General features: G+C 61.2%; 1 protein-coding gene across 1 annotated transcript; it reads right to left on the bottom strand.

Annotated features, from left to right (window-relative positions):
- Nucleotides 1–1,139: 1,139 nt before the first annotated feature.
- On the bottom strand, nt 1,140–20,126 carry FOXN4 (forkhead box N4). Its single transcript, XM_036449263.2, has 9 exons — nt 19,989–20,126; nt 10,541–10,686; nt 9,327–9,451; nt 9,127–9,219; nt 8,729–8,856; nt 7,994–8,090; nt 6,099–6,306; nt 3,178–3,546; nt 1,140–1,472 (listed from the first exon to the last, which is right to left on the bottom strand). The coding sequence occupies exons 1-9, from the start codon at nt 20,078–20,080 to the stop codon at nt 1,210–1,212; spliced, it is 1,521 nt and encodes a 506-aa protein (XP_036305156.1). The 5' UTR covers nt 20,081–20,126; the 3' UTR covers nt 1,140–1,209.
- Nucleotides 20,127–24,750: the final 4,624 nt, after the last annotated feature.

The raw sequence follows: 24,750 nt of genomic DNA, 5'->3' as shown, positions 1-24,750 counted from the left end.
AAATAGGGTCCGCCCCGCCCATCCCTCCCTGGGAGCCACAGAGCTGCCGTTCAGCCTTTATTGACAGACAAGTTATCCAATACTACGCTTACATAATCTTCATTAACACCATATGGTGGTGTGGGTCCCACAAAGCAGCCGGCAGAGCGGGGCAGCCGGGCAGCACTGGGCTGTGTCTGGGGATAGAGATGCTCGGCGGAAGCTTCCAGAACGAGGAGGGCCTTAGAGATGCTTCTTCAAGACGGGACTGAACCCTCAGTCTCCCCGGCGGCTGGCTGACCTGCCGGTTCACTGGAAAGTTCTGGCTCTCGGATTGGGGGGACCCCCCCCCCGAAACATCTAGTTGGTCAAGAGGGCACAGGGGCTCAAGCCACTGGCAGGGAGATCCCCCATGCCTTCCTCCTTCCTCCTTCCTCCGAGCCACTCACCTGGCTCCCTCCGACCCAGCTGTCTGCAGAGCCCGCCGGGAAAGTCAGTCATTGGCAACAAGAGGGGAAAACCCCATTGGAATGGCCGCAGGCAATGGGACAGCGGGGGCCAATGGAGACTACATCGCAGCTTCGCCCTCCCCCAACCCCCACCTGCTCCTCTCGTTCAATCCGATCGGCCCTTAGCAGGCCCTGGCGGCCCCAGAGCTGGGCACCTCCCCTCTTGGTCCAGCGGGGAGAGATGGGGATCGCGGCGGAACCGTTAGGAACTCTCCGGTCTCTAAGTTTTCAAGACGGGATGGCCCACATCTCAAAAGTGCTGTTCCCTCCAGGAGCGGCCGGGGCCCCTGACGGGGATGAGGAGCCGGAGGGAGACGGGGTTCTCGGAGAACGTGGGTGCTCCGATTGCCGGGATGCGGGCTGGACCCGAAGAGGAGGTGTGACTGGGCTCCGATAAATATAAATAAATGCACACGGGTCATGGCGCGGCCCGGGAATCTGCTCTATGGACGGCTAGCACACTACAGCCGACGTGGGCCTGGAGGCGGCTGGGGGAGGGGGGCACCCACTTCCGAGTTCAGCCTCTTCCAGTCCAAGAGAAGGCGGGTGGCCACTTGGGCCTTCAGGGCCTGTCCACTGGAGGATGTCCCCTCTCCTCCAGGCTTCCTGTGGAGGTGTGTGTGTGTGGGGGGGGTGTCGGGGTGCCAGCAGCCGCCCAGAGGCTCAGCCCCGTGGGAGGGGGAGGCTCTCTGAGGCCAGGGTTGGGGGGCGAGGCCAGCGCTCACAGCAGGGCGATGGGCTTGTTGCCGGGGGCGCCCAGGTACTGAGAGGAGGAGGCGAGTACAGCGTCCGGGGCCACGCTGTCTGGGGCCGCGTACGCCGCGTACAGACCCGTCACCTGCAGGTCCGGGAAGGGCTGGTCGCTGCTGCCGGAGACGGGGGCCAGGCCCGGGGCCCCCAGCTCGCAGCCGAGGGGGGAGTCTCCGAAGGCCCCCAGCGCGTCCAGGCTGAAGCCCTCGTCCTTCATCTCCTCCCAGAGGTTCCCTTCCAGAGACAAAAGCGTTCAGTGAGCGGCTCCTGGGGGCCCCGGGGTCCAATCCCCTCTCAGGGGACCGGGACCCCGTGTGGTCGGAGAAACCCCTGGAGGGGTCAGAGCTGCAGCACAGCCCTTACCCTCCCAGGGGCGCCCCCGGGAACGTCAGCTCGGGCTCCCCCGGATGCATGGTGCCACCTGAGAACCCGCCCCCTAAACCAGGGGTGCGTGGAAGCACTGAGCCCGCATTCAGGGGTACCATCCTGGTCAAAGCCCGAGGACAGAACAGGTCAACAACTCAAGAATGGGGGGCGGGCGGGCAGGGAGGCCCCAACACCCCCGTTTCCCAGCTATAACTAACGCACTAGCTTGCTGACCGACTGAGCTGCTCACTGGTCCATTTTCCTCGCCAGACGGCAGAGGCTATTGGCTAGCACCATGGTAGGCAAACTGCGGCTCACGAGCCACATGCGGCTCTTTTGCCCCTTGAGTGCGGCTCTTCCACAAAATACCACGGCCTGGGCGAGTCTGTTTTGAAGACGTGGCGTTAGAAGAAGTTGAAGTTTTTTTTTTTTAAAAAAATGTGGCTCTCCAGAGAAATGTCCATCGTTGCACCGTTGATATCTGGCTCTGCGGACGCATGAGTGTGCCGCCCACTGGACTAGCACACAGTAGGTGCTCCAGTGTGAGCGAGCGAGCGAGTGGGCCTCCCCTGAAACCTGACCTCCTCTTGTTCTTCGTTTGCTCATTCATTCATTCACTCACTCATTCATTCATTCACTTATCCCTGTGCACGGAGGATGGCCGTGAGTCAGGCAGCGGGTCAGGGTGGCCGGCCTGCGTTGGCACGTGCAGGCTGAAGCTGCTCGTGATGGAACGTTTTGGGTTGAAAGCCTGGCCCTGCCACCGACCAGCCAGGTGGCCGTGGGCCTTCGCTCTGCCTTGGCGTCCGCGCTGGCAGGACGGGCTGTGCAGGGGCTGCATGGGACACTTGTTGTGGGAAGAGGCGGGGCTGCCTGTGACGTGCTGGGCCAGGCCCGCTGTCCAGGAAGCACCATGAATAAAGGGACCAGACGTCCCGCTTTTGGCGGGACAGTCCCGATTTTTAACAATTTGTCCGCGTCCCGCGGCGTTTTAAAAAAGACCAAAAGAGCCGAAACCGGTTTGGCTCAATGGATAGAGCGTCGGCTTGGGGACTGAAAGGTCCCGGGTTCGATTCCGGTCAAGGGCATGTACCTTGGTTGCAGGCATATCCCCAGTAGGGGGTGTGCAAAAGGTGGGGTGTGCAAGAGGCAGCTGATCGATGACTCTCTCTCATCGACGTTTCTAACTCTCTCTCTCCCTTCCTCTCTGTACAAAAATCAATAAAATATATTATAAAAAAAAAAAAAAAGAAAGAAAGAAATGTAAGGCATTAAAAAAAAAAAAAAAAGTCCAAAAGATTTTAAAAGGATTTTCCAAAAATCGGGACTTCTTTAAAACGGCGCGGGACGCGGGACAAATTGTTAGAAATCGGGACTGTCCCGCCAAAAGCGGGACATCTGGTCACCTTACCGATGAAGTGCCCGATGGAATGCATGTTCCCAGGCAGAAGGAAGTGTTGGCTGAAGGAGTGAGCTGGGGGTGAATGCAGACAGCCCTCCTCTGTCTTCCTGCCACCCCCCCCCCCAGCTTCTCCCTTCCCCCTCTTCCCATCACCCCTTCCTCCAGCCTCACCCTGCAGAGCAAAATCCATGATGCTGGGATCCAGGGCGTCCACCTCGGGGTTCATGTCGGCGCTGATGTTGATGAAGTCCACGGGGGCCCTGCCTGCAGCCGGGCAGGGCAGGGGGCCGGGGCTCAGGTCCGGCAGGGTGTGCAGGGGAGGGGTCTGGGCCGGGGCGGGGGAGTCCGGAGCCAGATGTGCCCGGGGCTGGACCTGGTGGTGCAGGGGGACCGACTGCAGGGACAGGGTCATCAGCGGCGGGGGCGGGAGCTGGGAGGCGGCCAGGCAGCCGTGGGCCAGCACGGGCGCCTCGGGCTCCCCCACTTTGCCAGGGCGGCGGCAGCTCTCCGGCCGGTCCGAGATCAGCTTGTCCAGCTCCTCTGCAGGCAAACGGGGGCGCGGGAGGTCACTTAGCCGCCCAGGCCTGGCTCACATAGGACCCCGGTGAGCTGAGCTGGCCTTTGGGACTCTGTGAGCCTCAGGCCCCGCACCTGGGAGGTGGCACCGGGCACGGCACAGGGGCATTGTGGGCATGGGGTGAACCCCACGCTGTGCGGGAACGAGAGACGCCTCGACAAGGAGTGGCTCCCCTCAGGGGGACGGTGCCTTTGTGGGTGCCCTGACGCTCCTGGACTTCTCTTGAACCCCATCACAGCCCTGCAAGAGGGGGTGAGGCAGGCTAAAACCGGTGTGGCTCAGTGGATAGAACGTCGGCCTGCAGACTGAAGGGTCCCGGGTTCGATTCCGGTCAAGGGCATGTACCTTGGTTGCGGGCACATCCCCAGTGGCGGGGGGCGGGGGTGCAAGTGGAAGCTGATCGATGATTCTCTCTCATCGATGTTTCTAACTCTCTATCCCTCTCTGTAAAAATATCAATAAGATGTATTTTTTTAAAAAGAGGGGGGAGGCAGGGGTCAGAAGGCCCCGAGGCTGGACGGAATGAGCACATAGGGGGCCTAGCCACCCCCGCTCCTGGGACAGTAAGAGGCGCAGGTGGGCGGGCAGTTGGGTGGCGCATGTCCTGTGCACCGGAGGCTGCAGGGCCCATTCCCGGTCAGGGCACACACATAGGCTGCGGGTTCCATCCCAGCGGGGAGAGACAGAAAGGGCAGCATCTAGAAACTGTCCGTGTTCTCTCTATTCATGGTAAAGGTTTGGGCATATTTCCTCCAGTCTTTCTCTCCCTCTCTCTCTTTCTCTCTCTCTCTCTCTCTTTCTCTCTCTCTCTCTTCTCTCTCTCTCTCTTTCTCTCTCTCTCTCTTTCTCTATTTAGACTAAAGGCCCCATCTGTGCATTGGTGGGGTCCCTCGGCCTGGCCTGCGGGGATCAGGCGAAACCGGCTAGCTGATAGCCCCCGAGGGGGTCCCGGATGGCGAGAGGGTGCTTCTCGGGTGACACCCCCCAGAACCGGGCTCCCTCCTCTCTGGTTCCGGGTGCATCGGCCGAGAACCGCAGCTGCCAGGTCACCTCAGCTCAGCAGCGCCTGTGTTGAGCGTCTGCTCCCTGGTGGTCAGTGTGCACCATGGCTACCGGTGGGATGGTTGCTCAGGCTCTTACATAGATAGCTGTCCATGTATAGAGGTGTGTGTGTGTATGTGTGTGTGTGTGGGGGGGGGGTGTCAGGAGGGCTGGGGCAGGGCAGGGCTGGGCGGTGAGGTGTGTGTGTGTGTGTGTGTGTGTATGGGGGAGTCGGGCGGGGCAGGGCAGGGCAGGGCAGTGAGGGGTGTGTGTGTATGGGGGTGTTGGGAGGGCTGGGGCAGGGTGGGGATGGGCGGTGAGGTGTGTGTGTGTGTGTGTGTGTGTGTGTGTGTGTATGGGGGAGTTGGGGCAGGGCGGGGCTGGGCACTGAGGTGTGTGTGTGTGTGTGTGTGTATGGGGGAGCTGGGGCAGGGCTGGGTGGTGAGTTGTGTGTGTGTGTGTGTGCGTGTATGGGGGAGCTGGGGCAGGCCTGGGTGGTGAGTTGTGTGTGTGTGTATGGGGGTGTCAGGAGGCTGGGGTGGGGTGGGGCAGGGCAGTGAGGTGTGTGTGTGTGTATGTATATGTGTGTGTGTATGGGGGTGTCGGGTGGGGCAGGGTGGGGCGGGGCTGGGCGGCGAGGTGTGTGTGTGTGTGTGTGTGTGTGTGTGTGTATGGGGGTGTCAGGAGGCTGTGGTGAGGTGTGTGTGTGTGTATGGGGGTGTCAGGAGGCTGGGGCAGGGTGGGGCTGGGTAGTGAGGTGTGTGTGTGTGTGTGTATATGTGTGTGTGAATGGGGGAGCCGGGCAGGCTGTGGTGAGGTGTGTGTGTGTGTGTGTGTGTATGGAGGTGTCGGGCGGGCTGGGGTGGGGCTGGGCAGTGAGGTGTGAGTGTGTGTGTGTGTGTGTGTGTGTGTGTGTGTATGGGGGTGTCAGGAGGCTGGGGCGGGGTGGGGCTGGGCAGTGAGGTGTGAGTGTGTGTGTGTGTGTGTGTGTGTGTGTATGGGGGTGTCGGGTGGGGCAGGGTGGGGCTGGGCTGGGCGGTGAGGTGTGTGTGTGTGTATGGAGGTGTCGGGCGGGGCAGGGTGGGGCTGGGCTGGGCGGTGAGGTGTGTGTGTGTGTGTGTGTATGGAGGTGTTGGGCGGGCTGGGGTGGGGCTGGGCAGTGAGGTGTGTGTGTGTGTGAGTGTGTGTGTGTGTGTGTATGGGGGTGTTGGGTGGGGCAGGGTGGGGCGGGGCTGGGCGGTGAGGTGTGTGTGTGTGTGAGTGTGTGTGTGTGTGTGTGTGTATGGGGGTGTCGGGTGGGGCAGGGTGGGGCGAGGCTGGGAGGTGAGGTGTGTGTGTGTGAGTGTGTGTGTATGGGGGTGTCAGAGGGCTGTGGTGAGGTGTGTGTGTGTGTGTGTGTGTGTATGGGGGTGTCAGAGGGCTGTGGTGAGGTGTGAGTGTGTGAATGGGGGGCCGGCGGGCGGTCCGGGCTCACCCGGGTGGGCCATGCTCCGGCGGATGGCGGCCAGGTCCTTCCTCTTCCACTTGTGCAGCTCCTCCTCCATCCTGTCGAGGCGGGCCGGGTTGAGGGCCCAGAGGCAGCCCTTGCGCGAGGCCCCGCCCGCCTTGCTCTCCACCTTCTCGAAGCACTTGTTCAGGGACAGGTTGTGCCGCACCGAGTTCTTCCAGCCGTCCGGCGCCGTCTGCGGGGACAGGGCAGCCGGAGCCCCCGGAGGCCTCCCCCACACCCTCTCCCCCGGAGGCCTCCCCCACACCCTCCCCCCCGGAGGCCTCCCCCACACCCTCCCCCCCGGAGGCCTCTCCCACACCCTCCCCCCCGGAGGCCTCCCCCACACCCTCCCCCCCGGAGGCCTCCCCCACACCCTCCCCCCCGGAGGCCTCCCCCACACCCTCCCCCCCGGAGGCCTCCCCCACACCCTCCCCCCCGGAGGCCTCCCCCACACCCTCTCCCCCGGAGGCCTCCCCCACACCCTCCCCCCCGGAGCCCCCCCCCCCACCCCCCCCCCCGGAGGCCCCCCCCCCCCCCCCCCCCCCGGAGGCCTCCCCCACACCCTCCCCCCCCCGGAGGCCTCCCCCACACCCTCTCCCCCCGAGGCCTCCCCCACACCCTCTCCCCCGGAGGCCTCCCCCACACTCTCCCCCGGAGGCCTCCCCCACACCCTCCCCCCCCCGGAGGCCTCCCCCACACCCTCCCCCCCCCGGAGGCCTCCCCCACACCCTCCCCCCCCCCGAGGCCTCCCCCACACCCTCCCCCCCGGAGGCCTCCCCCACACCCTCCCCCCCGGAGGCCTCCCCCACACCCTCTCCCCCGGAGGCCTCCCCCACACCCTCTCCCCCGGAGGCCTCTCCCACACCCTCCCCCCCGGAGGCCTCCCCCACACCCTCTGCCCCGGAGGCCTCCCCCACACCCTCCCCCCCGGAGGCCTTCCCCACACCCTCCCCCCCGGAGGCCTCCCCCACACCCTGTCTCCGGGGGCTCCCGCTCCGGCCTTGAGGGCTTAACGGGCGCTGTCCACACTCAACTCGGCGCCGGGCAGACGGGAGAGAGGGGTGGGGACTGTGGCAAACGGGAGGGCCTGTGCCGGATGAAAGGGCAGCTACAGCTCAGCTCCATCGCGGCTACCACATAGGAGCAGGGCCCAGGGCTGCTGGGCCTCCCACTCCCCCTCCCACTCAGGAAGCAAGCAAGCGAGAGGATGCGAGTGCAGGGATCACGGGTCACGTGCATGAAATGCCAACCAGTTTTAGATGCTCTTAGTTTACTGCTGGGTAACCGGATACTGTAATGCACCTCATTCCGACCCTTTTCTCTCTCTCTCTGCCCTTCCCTCTTTCCTTCCCTCTCTCTCGCCCCTCCCGCCACTATTTTGCATTATTTGTGCTAAGCACACCGTCCAGGATGGGGACTCCCCAGCTTGGTACCTTCTGACCGCCTCCTCTTCTGGCTTTGATGCCAACAAGGACAACATTACTAATGACTAAACCACGTGCCAGGAGCTGCCGGCAGGCTCCTGACGCGCAGAATCCTCGCGCCCCTGCCAGCTGGGGACGGCTCTCCCCGTCTCGCAGGTGAGGACACCGAGGCTCCGAGAAGCAAAGGCTCTCGCAGGGCCTGAGTCCTGCATCGTTCCGTTTTATACGGAGCCCGCGCCCTCTGCCCCGGGATGCCCAGGGAGCTCCTCAGAGCAGATACCCCCTCCTCTGTCTGGATTGTTTGCCCGCGTCTGTGGGAGGGCACATGCGCGCGCGTCCTCACCGCCGGGTCTCAGACATGACCGGGAGCCCAGGAGGGCGGCTCGGGGCGGCCCGGGGCCATTTCTGGGCCTGACAATGGCAGGGAGAGAGGTCAGGGCGGCTGCGGCATCTCACCTTGAAATAGGGGAAGTGCTCCTTCATGAAGCTGTAGATCTCGCTCACAGGCAGGCTGCCAGTCTTGCTGTTCTTTAGGGCCATGGCGATCAGACAGCTGGAGGCGAAGGCGGGCGGGCCCGGCATGGAGGCGCACCGGGCCAGGCCGGCAGCCCAAGATCTCCCCTCCTCCAGGCAGCCCGCCCTGCTTGACCCTCGGGGCCCAGCCCCGACACTCACAGCGCTGACTGTGGGTACCTCTTCTTGGCCCTACGTCTTCCTCACCCCCTGCCCTTTTCACCTGGACCCTGAGCTCAGCCACCGGGGATACCGATGTGAGAAACCCTGTCTTTCCCTCTGCTTATTCCTTCCCCGTAATAATGCCTGTGGGCCTTTCGACATTACCTAGGCTGATAACTCCCCTCCCCCAGATCCTGCGAGGCACACAATGCTATTATTGTTTATTATTACTATTATTATTATTATTACAATACTATTATTTTAATGACTTTAGACATCAGGGGGAACTGAGGTCCAGAGAGGCCAAGCCACTTCCCCGAGGCCACACAGCTTGTGAGGGACCGAGTGTGGCCCTGGGCCCCCTTCTGGAGCGGATTCTCCATCCTGGGGGTCGCCTGACCACACGATGGCCCTTCCTGACAGCCTATCACCCCTGGGGGCTCCCAGTCCCCAAACCTCCCCCACCCCTAGCGGCCCGAGGCGCCCCCTCCCCACGGCCCCCGCCTCGGACCTCACCTGTAGGAGTAGATGGGCTTGGGGTAGTGTCTGGGGTGCAGCTCTTGGGATGCATGCACAGCCATGCGGGGCGGAGGGTAGGGAGGACGTGCCCCGAACGGGGAGCCATACAGGCCCACGGGCGGGCACTGCCCACAGGCAGGGACAGGGCACAGGGGGCAGAGAGAGAGAGAGACGGTGAGACCGAGCATACGCCACTCACTCACGGTAAACCCCGCCCCGCCCACCCCCGGCTAGAAAAGCGAGATGAGGTGCGGGGTGTGCGGAGACAGCCTGGCCCGCACCCACTGCGGGGTTTTAGGGAGGACTGAAGGAAGGGGCTGGGCGGAGAATGTCATTCCCGGGTTTGCGGGGGAAGCACCCTGAAGCTCAGAGGGGCCCCTCCGAGCCCCTGGTACCTGCTGGGCGCCGCGGGGGGACGCCAGAGGGTACATCTGCGGCGGGTCCTGCAGGCCGGAGGGGGGCTGCCCCCCCACGGGGAACTGGGCCATCTGCGGGGGGGGGGCAGGGAGAGGACGAGACAGGGGGTCAGAGGGACCCAGCAGACCCCACACCTGCAGGACGCCCCCTCGCTCCCCGGCCCCCGCAGCACACTTACGCCGGCGCCGTGGCTGGCCACGGGGCCCAGGCCCAGCACGCCGGCGGGGGCCACGCCCGCCGGGCCCTGGAGCAGGGGCCCCGGCGTCGCTCCCGCGCGGAGGTCAGCCACCCCGGCCAAGGGACCTGCAAGAGGGAAACGGGGAGACGCCGCGGAGCTGGGGGCGACGGGGCCTTGGCAGGGACGGCCCAGGCCCTGGCCACCTCCCTCAGGAGAGGAGAGCCAGCCAAAACCGGTGCGGCTCAGGGGATAGAGCACCAGCCTGCGGACTGACAGGCCCCACGTTCGATTCCGGTCAAGGACATGGATCTTGGTTGCGGGCACATCCCCAGTGGGGGGTGTGCAAAAGGCAGCTGATCGATGTTTCTCTCTCTCGTTGATGTTTCTAACTCTATCTCTCTCCCTTCCACTCTGTGAAAAATCAATAAAATATATTTAAGAGAGAGAGAGAGAGAGAAAGAGGAGAGCCATACTGCCCCTCTGGGGCCAAGCACGTAGTAGGTGCTTTGCAAATCACTTCCCTGGGGGGAGTGATGAAGAATGGGCTGGGGAATCATAGGGCCTCTGTTTCCCCATCTGTACCACGTGGCTACACCTGTGCCGTATTTCCTTCATTGGACGACTTGTTCAATGAAGGACATACTCCTGGGCCCTCGGTTTTCAGCCACAAACACTGCCATGACGGCTTTTGTGACCGTGTCCGTCCAGCACTTTGCTGTGTCTCCAGGCATCGGATCCACGTGGGGTCCCTGCCCGCAGCTGCCGTTCGCTGAGCACCTACTATGCGCCAGGCCTGTGCTCAGCACCTTCCAGACCTTCTCTTTCCCCCTCAGGGTCAGGGGGAGTAAACTTCTCTAAGGGGTCAGGTAGCAAGTATTTTGGCCTTGGCCAGCCATGTGGTTTCTCTCTCTCTCTCTTTTTTTATTTATTTTTTATTTTTTTATTTTTTTAAACCCTTGAAAGATGAGAAGCCGTTTGTACACACGCAGGCCTGGGCCCCGGCTTGCAGGCTGCTCTAGGCGGCGGGGGCAGAAACCTCAGCTCCCGGGGCCTGGCACCTCGCGGTGAGTGAGGGAGTGACTCGCACCCCTCCGGGGAAGACGGAATTAGGCTCCTAGTGACCCAGCCATGGCCACCCTGCCGGTGGGTGGCATCTCTAGGTGTCGCCCTCCCCGGTCCCACCCGCACGCCGTCCCCCCAGCCCCCGGGCCTACCTGGGTGTGGGTGCGGGGCACTGGGGCCGCCCAGGCCCCCGCGGCCGCTCGCCATCTGCTGCAGCCGGGGCACGTCCACGGCCGTGAGCCAGGACAGCGACTGCAGGTCCCCCGGGAGGTCCTCGTCGCCGGGCGCGGCCAGGAGCCTGCGGGGAGCGCGGGAGCTCGGGAGAGGCGGGCGCTCAGGCAGCCCCGGGGCCCCCCTGCCTCCGGAGTCTCCCCCTAACTCAGCCCCTGCCCTCTCCGAGCCCCCCCACCTTCCCGTCTCCCCATCCTGGTCCCAGGACCCTCCCTCTGGCAGCACAGCCTCAGATCATGCCTCCGTTCACTCCTCTAACACGTCCCTTCGCCCCAAGATGGCGAGCACACGTGTGTGCGGAACACGTACTACATGCCAAGCACCATATCAAGTCCTTTCGAGGAGGAATTAAGCCACTGAAACGTTCCCAGTTAATCCATAAGGCGGGTGTTATCATCGTACCCATTTTACAGGCGGGGAAACTGAGGCAATGGCGTCCCTGCTCAAAAAGCATAGTCCTGCCCCGACCGGTTTGGCTCAGTGGGTAGAGCGTCGGCCTGTGAACTGAAGGGTCCTGGGTTCGATTCTGGTCAAGGGCATGTGCCTTGGTGGCGGGCACATCCCCAGTGGGGGGTGTGCAAGAGGCAGCTGATCAATGTTTCTCTCTCATCGATGTTTCTAGCTCTCTATCCCTCTCCCTTCCTCTCTGTAAAACATCAGTGGAATATATAAAAAACAAAAACAAAAAAACACACCAAAAGGCATAGACCCTCTCGAACCAGGAGGCCACAGTTTGATTCCCGGACAGGGCACATGCCCAGTGTGGGGCGTGCAGGAGGCCGCTGATCACTGATTCTCTCTCACCACGGATGTCTCTCTCTCCCTCTCCCTCTCCCTTCCTCTCCGGAAACAATACAAATAAATTAAAAACAAAAAAGCACAGGCCCATTCAATCCCCAGAGCAAGCCTGACAGGTAGGCTATGCTCCTATCCACCCCCCTTTTACAGACGGGGAAACCGAGGCTCAGAGCACCGAGTCACTTGCCCAAGAAAGACCATGTGGTGGGGTGGAACCCGGGCCCCGGGCCTGAGGCCCGGACTCTGCACAGTGACCCCAGGGGGCCCCTGGAGGCTCCATCTCAGACGCATCCCCCCCACCCCCAGCCCTGAACAGAGTCCTGAGCCAAAACAGCACTTCCCAGGGGAGGAGAGAGGTGGCCAGTGAGGTGCCGGACAGGTAGCCAATCTGAGACAGCACTGGGCCCCACACAGCATCTTGTCCTGGCGACCATGTGGCTGCCGACCGGCCAGGAGCCCACCCCATGCCCATATCCCTGGCACCCTGAGGCCAGGCGCTGTCCGCTTTGTCATCCTCAGGCCTCAGGTCCAAACTCTCAGCTCCACCTGTCGAACCCAGAGCAGGGGGAGAGAGGAAACGGGCAGGAAATGCCCCCTCTGCTTCTCTCGGGCATGTGACCGGGACCCACAGACGGGCATCGACCTCCACCCCTGTCATCTGCGGGCACCCCTCCCCCCTCCCCCCTCCCCGCCCCAGGATCTGGTATTCTCGCCCCCCTTCGCTCTCTTCCTGCCTCCCTCTTCCCCCTTCTTCCCCTGTCTCCTGCTCTCTCTCTCCCTGTGTTTTGGGGCCACAATTAGCGTTGCCATGGCCACTGCTGCTGGGCTGTCACAGGGCCTGGGCCCACACCAAGCTGGCATCAGGTGACCGGCCGGCTGCCCGGCGATTGGCCGCCTGGCGGGAACACGGGGCCTGGAGGGGTTTGAAAAGCGGCCGGCTGTGCCCGTGGCAGCAGCTGGCCCGGCCCCGGTCCCGCCGCGGCCCATTGTGTGACAAACGACCGCCGCCCGTTGGCACGTGGCCCCATTGTCCCGGGGCCTCGGTGCGATTGTCTCTGCAGCCCCCACCCCCAGCTGCCGGCCCCTCGGCCCGCCGGTAACTCATCCGGCCGGGTGACAGCCCCGGCCCAGGCTGGGCGGTGCCATCTGTCCCCTCGGCCCGCGGAGACCTCGGAGGGAGGCTGAGGGAGAGAGCCCGGTGTGCCACCTGCTGCCAGGAATGCCTGGCTGGCTCCCACCCACCCCTTCGCACCCCGAGGCCGGCCCACCCACATCCCCCTGCCTGCCAGGCTCCCCCTGCCCTCCCGTCTGCCTGGCCCGGGGCCCCGGGGAGCAGCGGAAGGGGGTCCCCACTGGCAGGTTTCTCAAGGTGCCCCCCCCCCCCCCCGCAGTGAGGAAGTGAGCGCAGCGTCTGCACACCTGGGAGCTGGGTACCGAGGCCACACCAAGTAGTGAGCTCCCCGCCCCAGGGGCATGCAAGCAGGAGCCGAGGGTCCTGCCAGGCCTGCTGGGTGAAAGGTGAGGCCATGCAGCCTCCAAGGACCCTGCCATCCACGGCAGGAGCGTGCAGGCGAGCCCCTGATTGCATTCCCAAAGCGTTAGCGTCCTGGCACGCTCCTGTCCCTCCGAGGCCTCAGTTTCCCCATCTGAAAAGCAGGGTGGCAGAGGGGGGTTCCCTCCGCAGCACAGGCGCTGGGGCTCCGTGGTTAGGCCCCGCCTGCACGCTCCCTGGCTGGTGAGCTGGGCAGGGAACTCGCCCTCCCTGGGCCTCAGTCTGCCCGTGTGTGAAATGGGAGCCAAATGGCACCTGCAGGAAGCAGCTGGGTCAATGTGGAGCCAGTTCGCTAAGCGCTCGCTGAAGGAGCAGCTGGCACGGTTATCCCGGGTGTCAGGAGTGACCCTGACAAGGCGCCTCCCTCAGATCACGGGGGGGGGGGGGGGGGGGGGGGCGTCACAGACAGGGCGCCCCATCAGTGAGCGGACAGCTTTGGGGGCAAAACAAACAAAACAAAACAAATACCCATCGGGCACCTCAGAGTCCCCTCCTGACTCAGGAGGTCGCCCACAGCTCCCCACTCCACACTGGGGGGCTCTCCTTTCTTTTCAAATCTCAGCCATATCCATCTTTTCCCTTTTTAAAATTCACACTCACACACACACACTCACACACACACACACACACACACACTGACACACACACACACTACACACTCACATACACACACAAACTGACACACACACTCATACAATCACACACACATACACACACAAACTGACACCCTCACACTCATACAGTCATACACACACTAACTCACACTCACACTCATACAATCACACACACACATACACACACACACACACACACACCCCTAGGGGGCAGCATCACTCCTTTCACAGACAGGAAAGGTGAGGCGGAGCAGGTGCCTGTGCTTCAGCTGCCTGGTTAGGAGCGAGCAGGCACCTGGGCAAACCAACACCAGAACAACCTGTCACCAGGGTCTCGCGCAGCGGCATTTCCCGGGGCTTCCTGTGTGTGTCACCTGTCGCTCCTGTGAGTCCCAGTGGGTTTGCTCAGAGGCTCTGGCTCCTCAGAAGGCCCAGCCCAGGCCCTGGTGACCCACTCAGCCGGGAGCCCAGGCCACGTTGTTCTCTCTGTGGCGTTGGTGTCGTGGTTATGGGTGTGGGCCCCGGGGTCGGCCAGGCCTGAGTCTGAATCCCACCCGGCCACTTAGTCGCCGTGAGGCTTGCCTGGCGTCACCTGCCTCTTTGAGCCTCGGTTTGCTCATCTGTTAAATGGGAGCGCTGACACTGATGCCCATCTCGCAGGTATTTGTTGTGAGGCTTGGATGAGCCCATGCAGGCAGGTGCCCGGCTCATCCATGTGCATCAGTTCCATGATGGCAAACGGCCTCTGAAGAGGATGGATTCGGCATAAAGTGGCCTCTGGGGGGATGGCCACTAGCGGTGTCCCCAGCATTTCCCAAACATTTCCCGAACCCCGACTTGCCAGGCCCTGCTCCAGCAAGTAGACAAGACTCCTGCGGGCCCAGGGGAGAGGAGGGAGAGTGCCCCGAGGCGTGCCCCCCCCACCCCAGTCCTCTTTGCCCTGCACCTTCTCCATCTCCTGACGGCCTGCAGGGTGGCTGCTGATCATACCCATTTCACAGGTGGGACGGCTGAGGGGACCTTTGCCTGCAGAGCTGAAGTCGAGCCCACAGCGAACCCCTTACTTCCTATCTTGGGGCTCCTTAGAGTCGATAGAGCCGTGGAGCAGTAGAAGGAGCATCTGCGGGGGGTACACATCCCATGTCAACCCCTTGGTAGCTGTGGGACCTTGGGCAAGTCACGTCACCTCCCTGCACCTCAGTTTCCTCATCTGTGAAATGGGTTAGTGGTGACGGTCCCCACTGCAGAGGGCAGGTGAACGGTAAGTCAGTGCCCAGCAGGCAGGAGGCGCTCACGCCGTGATTCTTCCTCCTCACTGCGTCCTCTCCTCTGGCCTTTCCTGGTCACCGGAGGGGTTTGTTCAGAAAGCACTGTCTCTAGGCAGTCAGGGGACCCCCCGGCGGTGCAGGGGCGTGCCGGGCCCTCCCCGTGATGGCACTTCCGTGCTGGTTACTAGGAGCCTCGCCTGCCGCCTCCAGATGTGGTTGGAAAGAAGCCGTTACATCACCACACACGGTTCCCGGTTCTGATTCCACCTCCACATGGAAGGGATCAGGCATTTTGCAGGGGTGTTTGTTTAGCCAACATAACCTTGTGTGGCCGTTTCCAGGAAACAGGAACGCAAAGCAAGTGCAGAAATGCCCCCAGGGCCAGCAGGGAGTGCGATGTGAAGTGGCTACTTTAGGAGCGAGGAAAAGGGAACCTTCCCTTTTTGAACTTGGCTCGGGGTGTGTGTGCATGATCCTGTGTGTGTGTGTGCATGAGCGTGTGGTGTGTGTGTGCATGATCCTGTGTGTGTGTGTGCATGATCCTGTGTGTGTGTGTGCATGAGCGTGTGGTGTGTGTGTGTGCATGATCCTGTGTGTGTGTGTGCATGATCCTGTGTGTGTGTGTGTGCATGAGCGTGTGGTGTGTGTGCATGATCCTGTGTGTGTGTGTGCATGATCCTGTGTGTGTGTGTGCATGAGCGTGTGTGTGTGTGTGTGCATGAGCGTGTGGCGTGTGTGTGTGCACCTGTGTGTCTGGGGTGGGACCGCAGGACCCCGCAGGAGGGCTAGCCCTCAGCCAGGCTGCCCTCTTCCCTGCCCACAGTGTAGCCTGAGGGGCTGTCCCAGCACCAGGAGGTGAAGGATTGTGAGGATGTTGGGATGGTCCCGCCCCTGACAGATGGCGCCCACACCCTCTGCAAAGTTACAAGCGATTGGGGGGGCGGGGCTATACTGACGGGTTAACCATCGCCATACAGAGCTCCGGGGGAGGGGGAGGAAAGGCAGGTGGTGTCTGCCCGTCTGGTCCATGCGACGGGATGTTGTCATGAGCGTATAGCTTCCCAGCATTTCCATGGATGTGTTATATCTCACACGACATTCACCCACCCATCCACCCACCCAGCCATCCACTCACCCACCTACCCACCCACCCACCAACTCATCCACTCACTCACCCACCCATCCACACATCTACCCACCCATCCACCCATCTTCCCACCCACCCATCCACCCATCCATCCACCCACACACCCACCCACCCACCCACCCACCCACCAACCCATCCACCCACTCATCCACCCACCCATCCACACACCCACCCACCCACCCATCCACCCCTCTACCCACCCACCCACACACCCATCCACTCACCCACCCACCAACCCATCCACCCACTCACCCACCCACCCATCCTCATACCCACCCACCCACCCATCCACCCCTCTACCCACCCACCCATCCACCCATCCACTCACTCACCCACCCACCCACCAACCCATCCACCCACTCACCCACCCACTCATCCACTCACCCACCCACCAACCCATCCACCCACTCACTCACCCACCCATCCACTCACCCACCCACCCACCCACCCACCAACCCATCCACCCACTCACCCACCCACCCATCCACACACCCACCCACCCATCCACCCATCTACCCACCCACCCATCCACCCATCCATCCATCCACCCACACACCTACCCACACACCCATCCACCCACTCACCCACCCACCCAACTGTCCATCTACCCACACACCCACCCACACACCCATCCACCCACCAACCCACCCATCCACTCACCCACCCACCCACCAACCCATCCACCCATTCACCCACCCACCCATCCACACACCCACCTACCCATCCACCCATCTACCCACCCACCCATCCAACCCATCCATCTACCCACACACCCACCCACACACTCACCCACCCACTTGTCCACTCACCCACCCACCTACCCAGTGAGCATTTATTGAGTGTCTATTGTGTGCCCCGAGCCGTGGTTCTCAAAGGAGAAGACCTCCGTCAGCAGGAGAAGGGGTTTCGCCCGAGGTCAGCTAATTTCTGAGAGGAGGCGTGGCCCTGGGAGAAGGCGAGGGCCGAGGGGCCAGCAGCCAGCCTCCTCTCGCCTCTCTGGGCCTCAGTTTCCCCGTCGGTCAGAGGGGGTTGTGGGACTCTGCGAGTGCCCCGCCTTGGGCTGCCAGTTTCGAGTGTCCCGCGTGGCTCAGGGTTCGGGCTCAGGGTTCGGGCTCTGGAGGGGGGGGTGGCGCACACAAATGGAAGAGACTAGAAAACATTGATTTGGGAATACTGGGGAGCCCACCTCAGGCGGAAGGACTTCGCCCTCTTATTGAGACTATGGGACCCGCCCAGAGAGGCAGGCAGTTCCAATAACAGCCAATCAGCAAGGATTCTCATAAGACTGACAGGTGGAAGCTGCTTCAGCTGCCATTGTCTCAACTGAACAGCGAGTGGCTTCCAACAGGGCTTGACCTCTAGAACAAATTCCAGAGGTCGAGGCAGGTGTGGTTAAACTCTGTGGTCCGGCCGCTGCCTGAGTGCATGGCCTTGTCCAGAAGCTGGGGTAATGCCAGAACCCGTCTCACGGTTGTTACCGTAAAGGGGATGGTGCACTGCTAAGCTCCTTAGCAGGTGCCCGGCACACAGTAGGTGCTTAATAACTGTTTCTTAGCCCTTCTGAGACGGGGAGTCCCTGCCAGGCCGGAGCCGGGCGGGAGCGGGGGAGGGAGAGAGCAGCTAACCCCCACTGAGCACACGCCGTTGGCCGTTGCCCCCAGAGGTCAGGGCTGCCCCCACCCTGGCCCCGGGCCACCGCGCTGCCGGCAGGGGGCTGCTGCCAGTTTGCCGTCGGGGCCCGGCCACGGACTCCCCCCCGACAGCTCCCCGGGGGCCGGCGGCCGCCTCCAGCTGCTGCCCACGCCCCCCCCCCCTCCCCCCGAACACAGCCATTGAAAGCCAACGGCCAAAGCCGGCCCCTAGGGATGCTGGAGCCAGGCTGGACCGCAGCCCTGTGTGGTCCTGGGAGCCATTCCAAGGCGGGATGAGAAGCCCATAAACCCCTCCGGGGCCGTTATGCAGGGGAAATGGGATTCCTTGGAAATGGGGCAGGGCAGGGGGGCGGGGGGGCTGCTGGAGGATCCTAAAAACGTCCCCTCTGCCCCCCGCCTGGCTAAACAGCTTCTCCAGACGGAGGCTCCGAGCCTCCCAAGGACCCGCGAATTGGGTCCTCATTGCCCCCCTGCCCAGATGAAGAAGCCGAGGAACAGAGAGGCCGCATTCTGTTCCAGGCCCTGTGCTCTTCACCAGCGGGGCATGGGGGGGGGGGGTGCCAGCCACAGTGCCCTGCAGGTGCCACAGCCTCAGGTTCGAATTCTCACGGTGCCCCTCCCAGCAGCATCGACTTGTGGAGCCATGTACTCCGGCCGAGCCTTGATTTCCTCATCTGCCAAATGGGCACACTAGCGCTGCTCTGACGGGGCTGCTTCGGCCCAGGTCAGGCAGGTCATAAAGGGTTCAGAAAGCACCAGTGATGATGATGAGGAGGAGGAGGAGGAGGAGGAGGAGGATGGTGTCATTCTGCCTAAGGGACATGCTAGCTGTTTTACATGAGAAAGCAACCCAGACTCCGTGTGAATGGCCAAGGCCGGGCGCCCATGTCCCCAGGATCACTCAACTGGCCAACAGCAGCGTCAGGAACTGTTATTCAATCTCTATCACCGCTCCATGCCCACCGCATGCTTCTGTGCCCATTTTGTGGATGGGGAAACCGAGGCTCAGAGAGCTCCCGGCGGCCGGAGAAGCTGAGGTTCTCACAGACCCCGGAGCCCAAACTCGCAACCCTTGGGCCGCCCCCGCCCCCCCCCCCCCCCCCCCGCCTGCCGAGATCGAAAACCCTGGGCGCTGGAGGGAAATCCTTTGGTTGCAGGATCCTGGGAAGGGCCGTGTCCTTTCTCTGGGCCTCAGTTTCCCCACCTGTACAATGGGACTCATCGGAGCAGCGTCCGGGCGGAGATGAGTGACGGGGAGGGAGGGGCCGGCACACAGCAGGTGCCCACACCGGGGGTGGCAGCTCCACACACAGCGGGCTCCCGGCGAGTGTGTGTGCGCATTCGTGCCCCAGCGGGGCCTCGGAAAGCAGCCTCCAGACCCACAGCCCTCAGGGAGCCCCCCCTCCCATGGAGGGCGGAGGTCTCCCCACAAGGAGGCCGATGGGGGACGGGAGGTCTCAGGCCCGCCCCTGTCCTGCTCCCACTCCATAATGTGGGCTGTCCCCCCTCAACCCTTGGACACGGTGCTTGTCCTGGGGGTGGGGCTGGCCTCTCGGAGCTCGAGGGAGAGAGGCGGTGGCGGGGGAGGGGACCTCCAGTTATTTTTTTTTTTAATTCTAATCCCTCCCACAGGCTGTGTGACCGTGGACAAGCCCCTGCTCCTCTCTTGGCCTCAGTTTCCCCATCGGTAAAAGAAGGGGCTGGACTAGCTGGCCCACCTGAGGGCCTTTGTAGGCCTGAGGTTTTGAAGAGAAAAAGGGGAAGCGCCCCCCCCCACCTCCCACACACACACACCCCACCTCCACACACACACCTGCTTTTCCCCTCATCCCGTCTCAGGAAGTCCTGAATTTTGGCCTCGGTCTCCCACTCATTTATTCTGCAAATACATGAGACCTAAAAGGGACCTCAAGACCATCTAATCCAGGAGCATCCTTTAACTGGCGAGGAGACGAGGCCCAGAGAGGGCAAGGGACTGGCCCAACGTCACACAGCCAGGCTGAGCACCCAGGGGTGCCCCGAGGGGGATGGAGGCCAGACCCAAATGTGGGGGGCGTGTCCCAGAGTCCCGTTAGGGTCACTGGAGAGGAAGCCAGCGCTGCTTTTGTCATTGTCACATCCGCCAGGTGCCCAGCCTGGCGAGGGCTTGTCTTGGCACGGACCCAGGACCACAGGCATTCAGAGACGCCACTGCCCCCGGCCAGGAGCTTGGCACCCTCAGGGAGACCCACTGAGACGTCAGAACACCCTAGCTCTCCCACAGAACCCCACAGTGCAACGATCGCCTTCAGGAACCCTAAGCAGCACACACCCCTTCAACAATGTCATTTGTCCTCACCTGTATTCCTGCGGAGAGGGAGAGGGGTGATGGCTCGGCCCTGAGTTTCGAATCATTCCTGACATTATGGATGGGATGTCACTTTCTATCATCTCCTTGGAGAAAAGACAAGCAGAGAACAAAGCTGCTGTGAGCAACGACATGAGCAGGGCAGAAACCACAGTTTTCCCACAGCTCAGGGGGATGGAGCTCAAACAACCGACAGTATACTTAAAAGAGAGATTAAGAGAGAGAGAGAGAGAGAGAGAGAGAGAGAGAGAGAGAGAGAGAGAGAGAGAGGGAGAGAGAGAGAGAGAAATAAAACGAAAAAAGGAAAGAAGAATCGAAAGAAAGAAAGAAAGAAAGAAAGAAAGAAAGAAAGAAAGAAAGAAAGAAAGAAAGAAAGAAAGGAAAAAGTACTAGAGGGTTGCTGGTCGTCCCAGGTCACTTTCCCAGGGTTTTAGAAGCGAAGGAAGAGATGGAATGGAATTCCAGGTTCTGTTAGAATGAATGGGGGAAGGGCAGAGGAAGACTTTAGAACCTAAATGTCAAGACTTGGAAAGTGTGGGCTCGCAAAATAGAAATGAAAAAACAACAACACCCAGACTCCTTTCCAAGCCTAATCTTTTCAGCCGCGCGCAGCTACGATCTCTTTGGAAAGGAAAAGCCAGGAAGGACAGCCGGACGTGCGTGCCTGCGGCTCTGGGGGAGCCGAATGCCCACTTGCAAAGGGACTCATCCCCGCACGGCTCCCGCCCTGGACATGCCCTCAGCAATGCCACCTGCCCCTGTCCCAGAGCCAATCCACCCCCACCCCACCGCTGCCTTAAGAAATCTTCCCTAAAGTCTGCAAACCCAAAGCCTGACATGTACACAGAAACCCACCCAAGACTCTCAGATCCGCCCCCAACATCATCCAGGGATCCCAGGAAGGAGGGGAAATAAAAGAAATAGAGCAGAATAAGGCAGCCCCCCGCAAGCCCCGTGCCCGGGTCTCCGCCCTGGAGTTGCGGTGCCGCCGGGCACCTCCCGGGAGGAGGGGGCAAGGCCAACCTTGCACGGCGGTACCTGGAGCCGGTCCTCGCCGGGCCGGGCCGGCGCTCCCCGCGCTCCGGGGCTGGGCGCGGGCTTCCGGGGGGCGCTCCCTCGCGCTCGCCCCTCGCGATCAGCAATTTGCTCGCCCCGTCGCCGCAAGAACCGTTTTTAAATTTCCCTCCCTGGAGCTGTCCAGCTCGGAGCATGCGCAGTAGCCCCGCGGGGGGTCTCTCTCTCTCTCTCTCTCTCTCTCTCTCTCTCTCTCTCTCTCTCTCTCTCTCTCTCTCTCTCTCCCCCCCCCCTTCCCCCCGGAGGGTCAGTTGCAGGGCAGGGTCAAGGGGATTGCAGCCGGCGTTTCCCGCCCGGCAGCAGCCAGCCTTGCACGCCTGGGGGCTCCAGGTTGGGTGGGGTGCAAGGGAAGGGACACTTTGCCCACGGTGGCAGAGGCAACGACATGGCCTGCGAGCTCGCCTGCAGGAGGAGCGGTTTTACGCCAAACGCATGGAGTGGCCAAAGCACCCTGGGTGCATGGAGACGTGCATCCGTCCCTGCCCGGCGGGAAGGGCGGCGGGCGGATGGAGAGGTTGCAACCCTCTTTCTCCCCCTGCAGCGGGGACGGGCCCGGAGGCCGAGGTCGGGCTGCAGGGCTGCAGGTGGACCGGATAGCGGCCACCTGTCCCTTTAAGAAAGTTGCGCCCGGCCGGGCGGGCGCGCGGCTCCGCGCGGGGCGGGAGGGAGGGGACCGCGGGGCCGGAGCGCCGGGCGCCTCCACCTGCCAGCGGCGAAGGGGGGCCCGGCCGGGCGCGGGGGTCCCCCTGGCCCCCCGGCCCCCTGGCCCGCGTGGGGAGTGAGTGAGCCCCGGGCGATCGCCGCGGGGACGGGCCGCAGCGGCGGCGGTGGAGGCCGCGGGGTTCGGGGATCGGGGTTCGGGGTTCGGGGTCCGGAGCGGTGATCGGGCTGGCGGAGCCGTTGGGGGCGGCCCGCCGGTGCGCCCGCGCTCCCTCCCGCCTTCCCGGCCGCGGGGCCCGCGCTCCCTCCCGCCGCCCCGCCCGCCCAGCCGGGCAGCCGCCGCGGGAAAGGTGGCGCGGACTGCAGACCGCGGGCTGCGGGCGGGGCGCGCTCAGAGGAGGAGCTGGATCCCTAAGAAAGTCTGCATGCCCGGTCCTCTCACCCTGAAGCCTCTCTGTTGGGATAGGTTTCCCCGGTCACAACAACAGGAATAGTCACCTTTTATTTATTTACTTTTAAAAATATGTTTTATTGATTTTTTACAGAGAGGAAGAGAGAGGGATGGAGAGCTAGAAACATCGATGAGAGAGAAGCATAGACCAGCTGCCTCCTGCACACCCCCCACGGGGGATGTGCCCACAACCAAGGCACATGACCTTGACCGGAATTGAACCTGGGACGCTCTATCCACTGAGCCAAACCGATTTCAATGGAATAGTCACCTTTTATTTATTTACTCATTTCTGCCACCTCAGCTGTTCTTTGCACCGGCCCCTGAGAGCTGGGATGGTCCCTTTTTGCAGACGGGGAGATGGAAGCTCTGGGCCATAATGAGTGGGCCCAGGGGCAAGGCGAGAAGTGATGGAGGCCTCCCTCTGCCCCTGCAGGGGGTTCATCAGGCCCCAGCATGGAGGCATCCAGGGGTTTTTGAGGCTGTCCTCGCCTTATGTCGCCTATAGCTGCAGGAGAACGCACCTCTGCATCTGCGGTTTATTTAGGTGGGATTTCATTTCCCATCCAGGCAGGCTGTGCCCTGGCGCTGGTCCATGTCCTGAAGGGTTTCCTTGTAGCACCTGTCCGCCCTTCCTCCTCCCTTCTAGGTCAGGAGCAAATAGATCAGCTTGCATTCTGTAAGGGGGGGACGGGGGGGGGGGGTAAGGAGTGGTGGTGGGTTAGGAGGAGTATGTTACAGATGTTAGTTAAGGTCGTGCACAGGAGACTTCCTCATTTTTTCATCTCTCTCCCCCCTGCCCATATTTCCATGCTATATTCTGGCGGATGACAAAGGTAATGTGCAATGCCTCGAATGTCCCCCCACGACCGGCCTGTAATGAATTCACCGGTTAAGTTGCACGTACGTACATACGTACGTACGTACCTCCGGATTCAAGGCATTGGGGTTTATTTCTCTTAATCTTTAATGGAGCTGTACGTACACGGGGTGACTTGACAACCGCCTTCCGAAGTGACAGCCCCTTTCGTGACCAGTGATCATTTTGTATCTTTCGAATCGTTTGGAAAGAAAGTCTTTCTTCTGAAAGCCTATGGTGGCCGTAAAGCTTTCAGAGTAAAAGGCATTCCGCCTGTGGGTTCTGCGGACACGTGGACTGTGGAAAAGAAGAGCAAGGACCCTTTTATTTTTTTTTAAAGAGAGAGATGCAGGATGTTCCAGGCAGCCCTCAAAAGCCCCTTTGGGATGTTGGCTGGCAAACGCGGTGATTCCGCTAAAGATTTAGATTTTGAGTGCTTTGCTTCAGGATTGGGTGGTGAAAACATTGCCCCCTCAAACATGGACTGTTACCGAGTTACTCAGAAAACCTGGGTATCTTAGCCGAAACCCTTCTTTTTGTTTGAGTCCTGTATTTCCCCCTTTTATAAATGTAGGGTGTCCTCACTTCATTGTGTAAGTCACCTATGGTGCAATCAGAACCATAGAAATAAAGAGCTGAGAATCCAGATTTATTCATGGACTTATTTCTCATTCGTTTGGAGCATGTTGGTTGTGTCGTAGTGACTGGCTCAGATGTTTGCTGTCAGTATCAAGCAGTAGATACACAAATCCCTTTTCAGGCTTAGATTGGTCAAAGCAATCCATCCTATTCCAAAGACTTTCCAGCAAAAAAAAAAAAAAAAAAAAAAAAAAATGGCAAAGAAAATGCACACACACATACCCATATGTTGTTTGGCAAGTAGCAACATTCCCTAAGAGACACTGTCATGTGAAGTTAACGAATCTACAATTAGAAAAACATAGCAATCAGGTGAGAGGAATCAACAAAAGGGTAACTTGATGCAATGATGGAGCATCTTCCAGAAATCCTGCACCTTCTGTCTACTGGCTGTTGACATAAGAAATGTCCAAACCTGGCCCTGACCAGTTTGGCTCAGCGGATGGAGCATCGACCTGCAGACTGAAGGGTCCCAGGTTCGATTCCAGTCAAGGGCATGTACCTTGGTTGCGGGCACATCCCCAGTGGGGAGGGTGCAGGAGGCAGCTGATCGATGTTTCTAACTCTCTATCCCTCTCCCTTTTTCTCTATAGAAAATCAATAATATATATATATTTTTTTAAATGTCCAAACCTGTAGAGACATTTTCTAAGAGTTTATTTGAACCAAACTGGTGGCGAGTGCCGGGAAGCAGGATCTCAAATGCTCCTCGGAGATCCTTATTTTTAAACCAGCGTCTCAAGTGTTTCTGAGCTCAAATAAGTGTGGGCAGCTGTGCCGGGCGAGCCCCTTACCGAAGCGAAGCTGACCAACCCCCTTTTTTCTCTTTTAATTAAAGAAGGCGAAGCTCACCTGTGGCCATAGCCACACAAAGAGCATCAGAGCATTTGCTCCTGGCGGGGGAGGGCCACAGATGCGTTCTGCGTTTGCAGAAGTAGCAGAAGATGGGTCCTGAGTTTGGTCCCGTGGCTGCCGCCAGGATTCCCACAAGGCTGAACAGAAACCCAGGTCCCCGGGCTCTGTGGAAGGAAGGAAGGAAGAAAGGAAGGAAGGAAGGAAGCGAAAGCAAT

This window comes from Pipistrellus kuhlii, unplaced genomic scaffold, assembly GCF_014108245.1.
Source record: "Pipistrellus kuhlii isolate mPipKuh1 unplaced genomic scaffold, mPipKuh1.p scaffold_m20_p_20, whole genome shotgun sequence".
Taxonomy (NCBI): Eukaryota; Metazoa; Chordata; class Mammalia; order Chiroptera; family Vespertilionidae; genus Pipistrellus; species Pipistrellus kuhlii.
This window is presented reverse-complemented; position numbering and strand designations above follow the sequence as displayed.

Bases quoted from the DNA above. Each gene is read 5' to 3' on its own strand.
- FOXN4 (XM_036449263.2), bottom strand. From the start codon at position 20,080: ATGATAGAAAGTGACATCCCATCCATAATGTCAGGAATGATTCGAAAC. The intron at 9,220-9,326 runs GTAAGTGTGCTG...CCCCCCCCGCAG, and splicing joins TGGCCAGCCACGGCGCCGGC to ATGGCCCAGTTCCCCGTGGG. The intron at 1,473-3,177 runs GTGAGGCTGGAG...TGTCTCTGGAAG, and splicing joins CATGGATTTTGCTCTGCAGG to GGAACCTCTGGGAGGAGATG.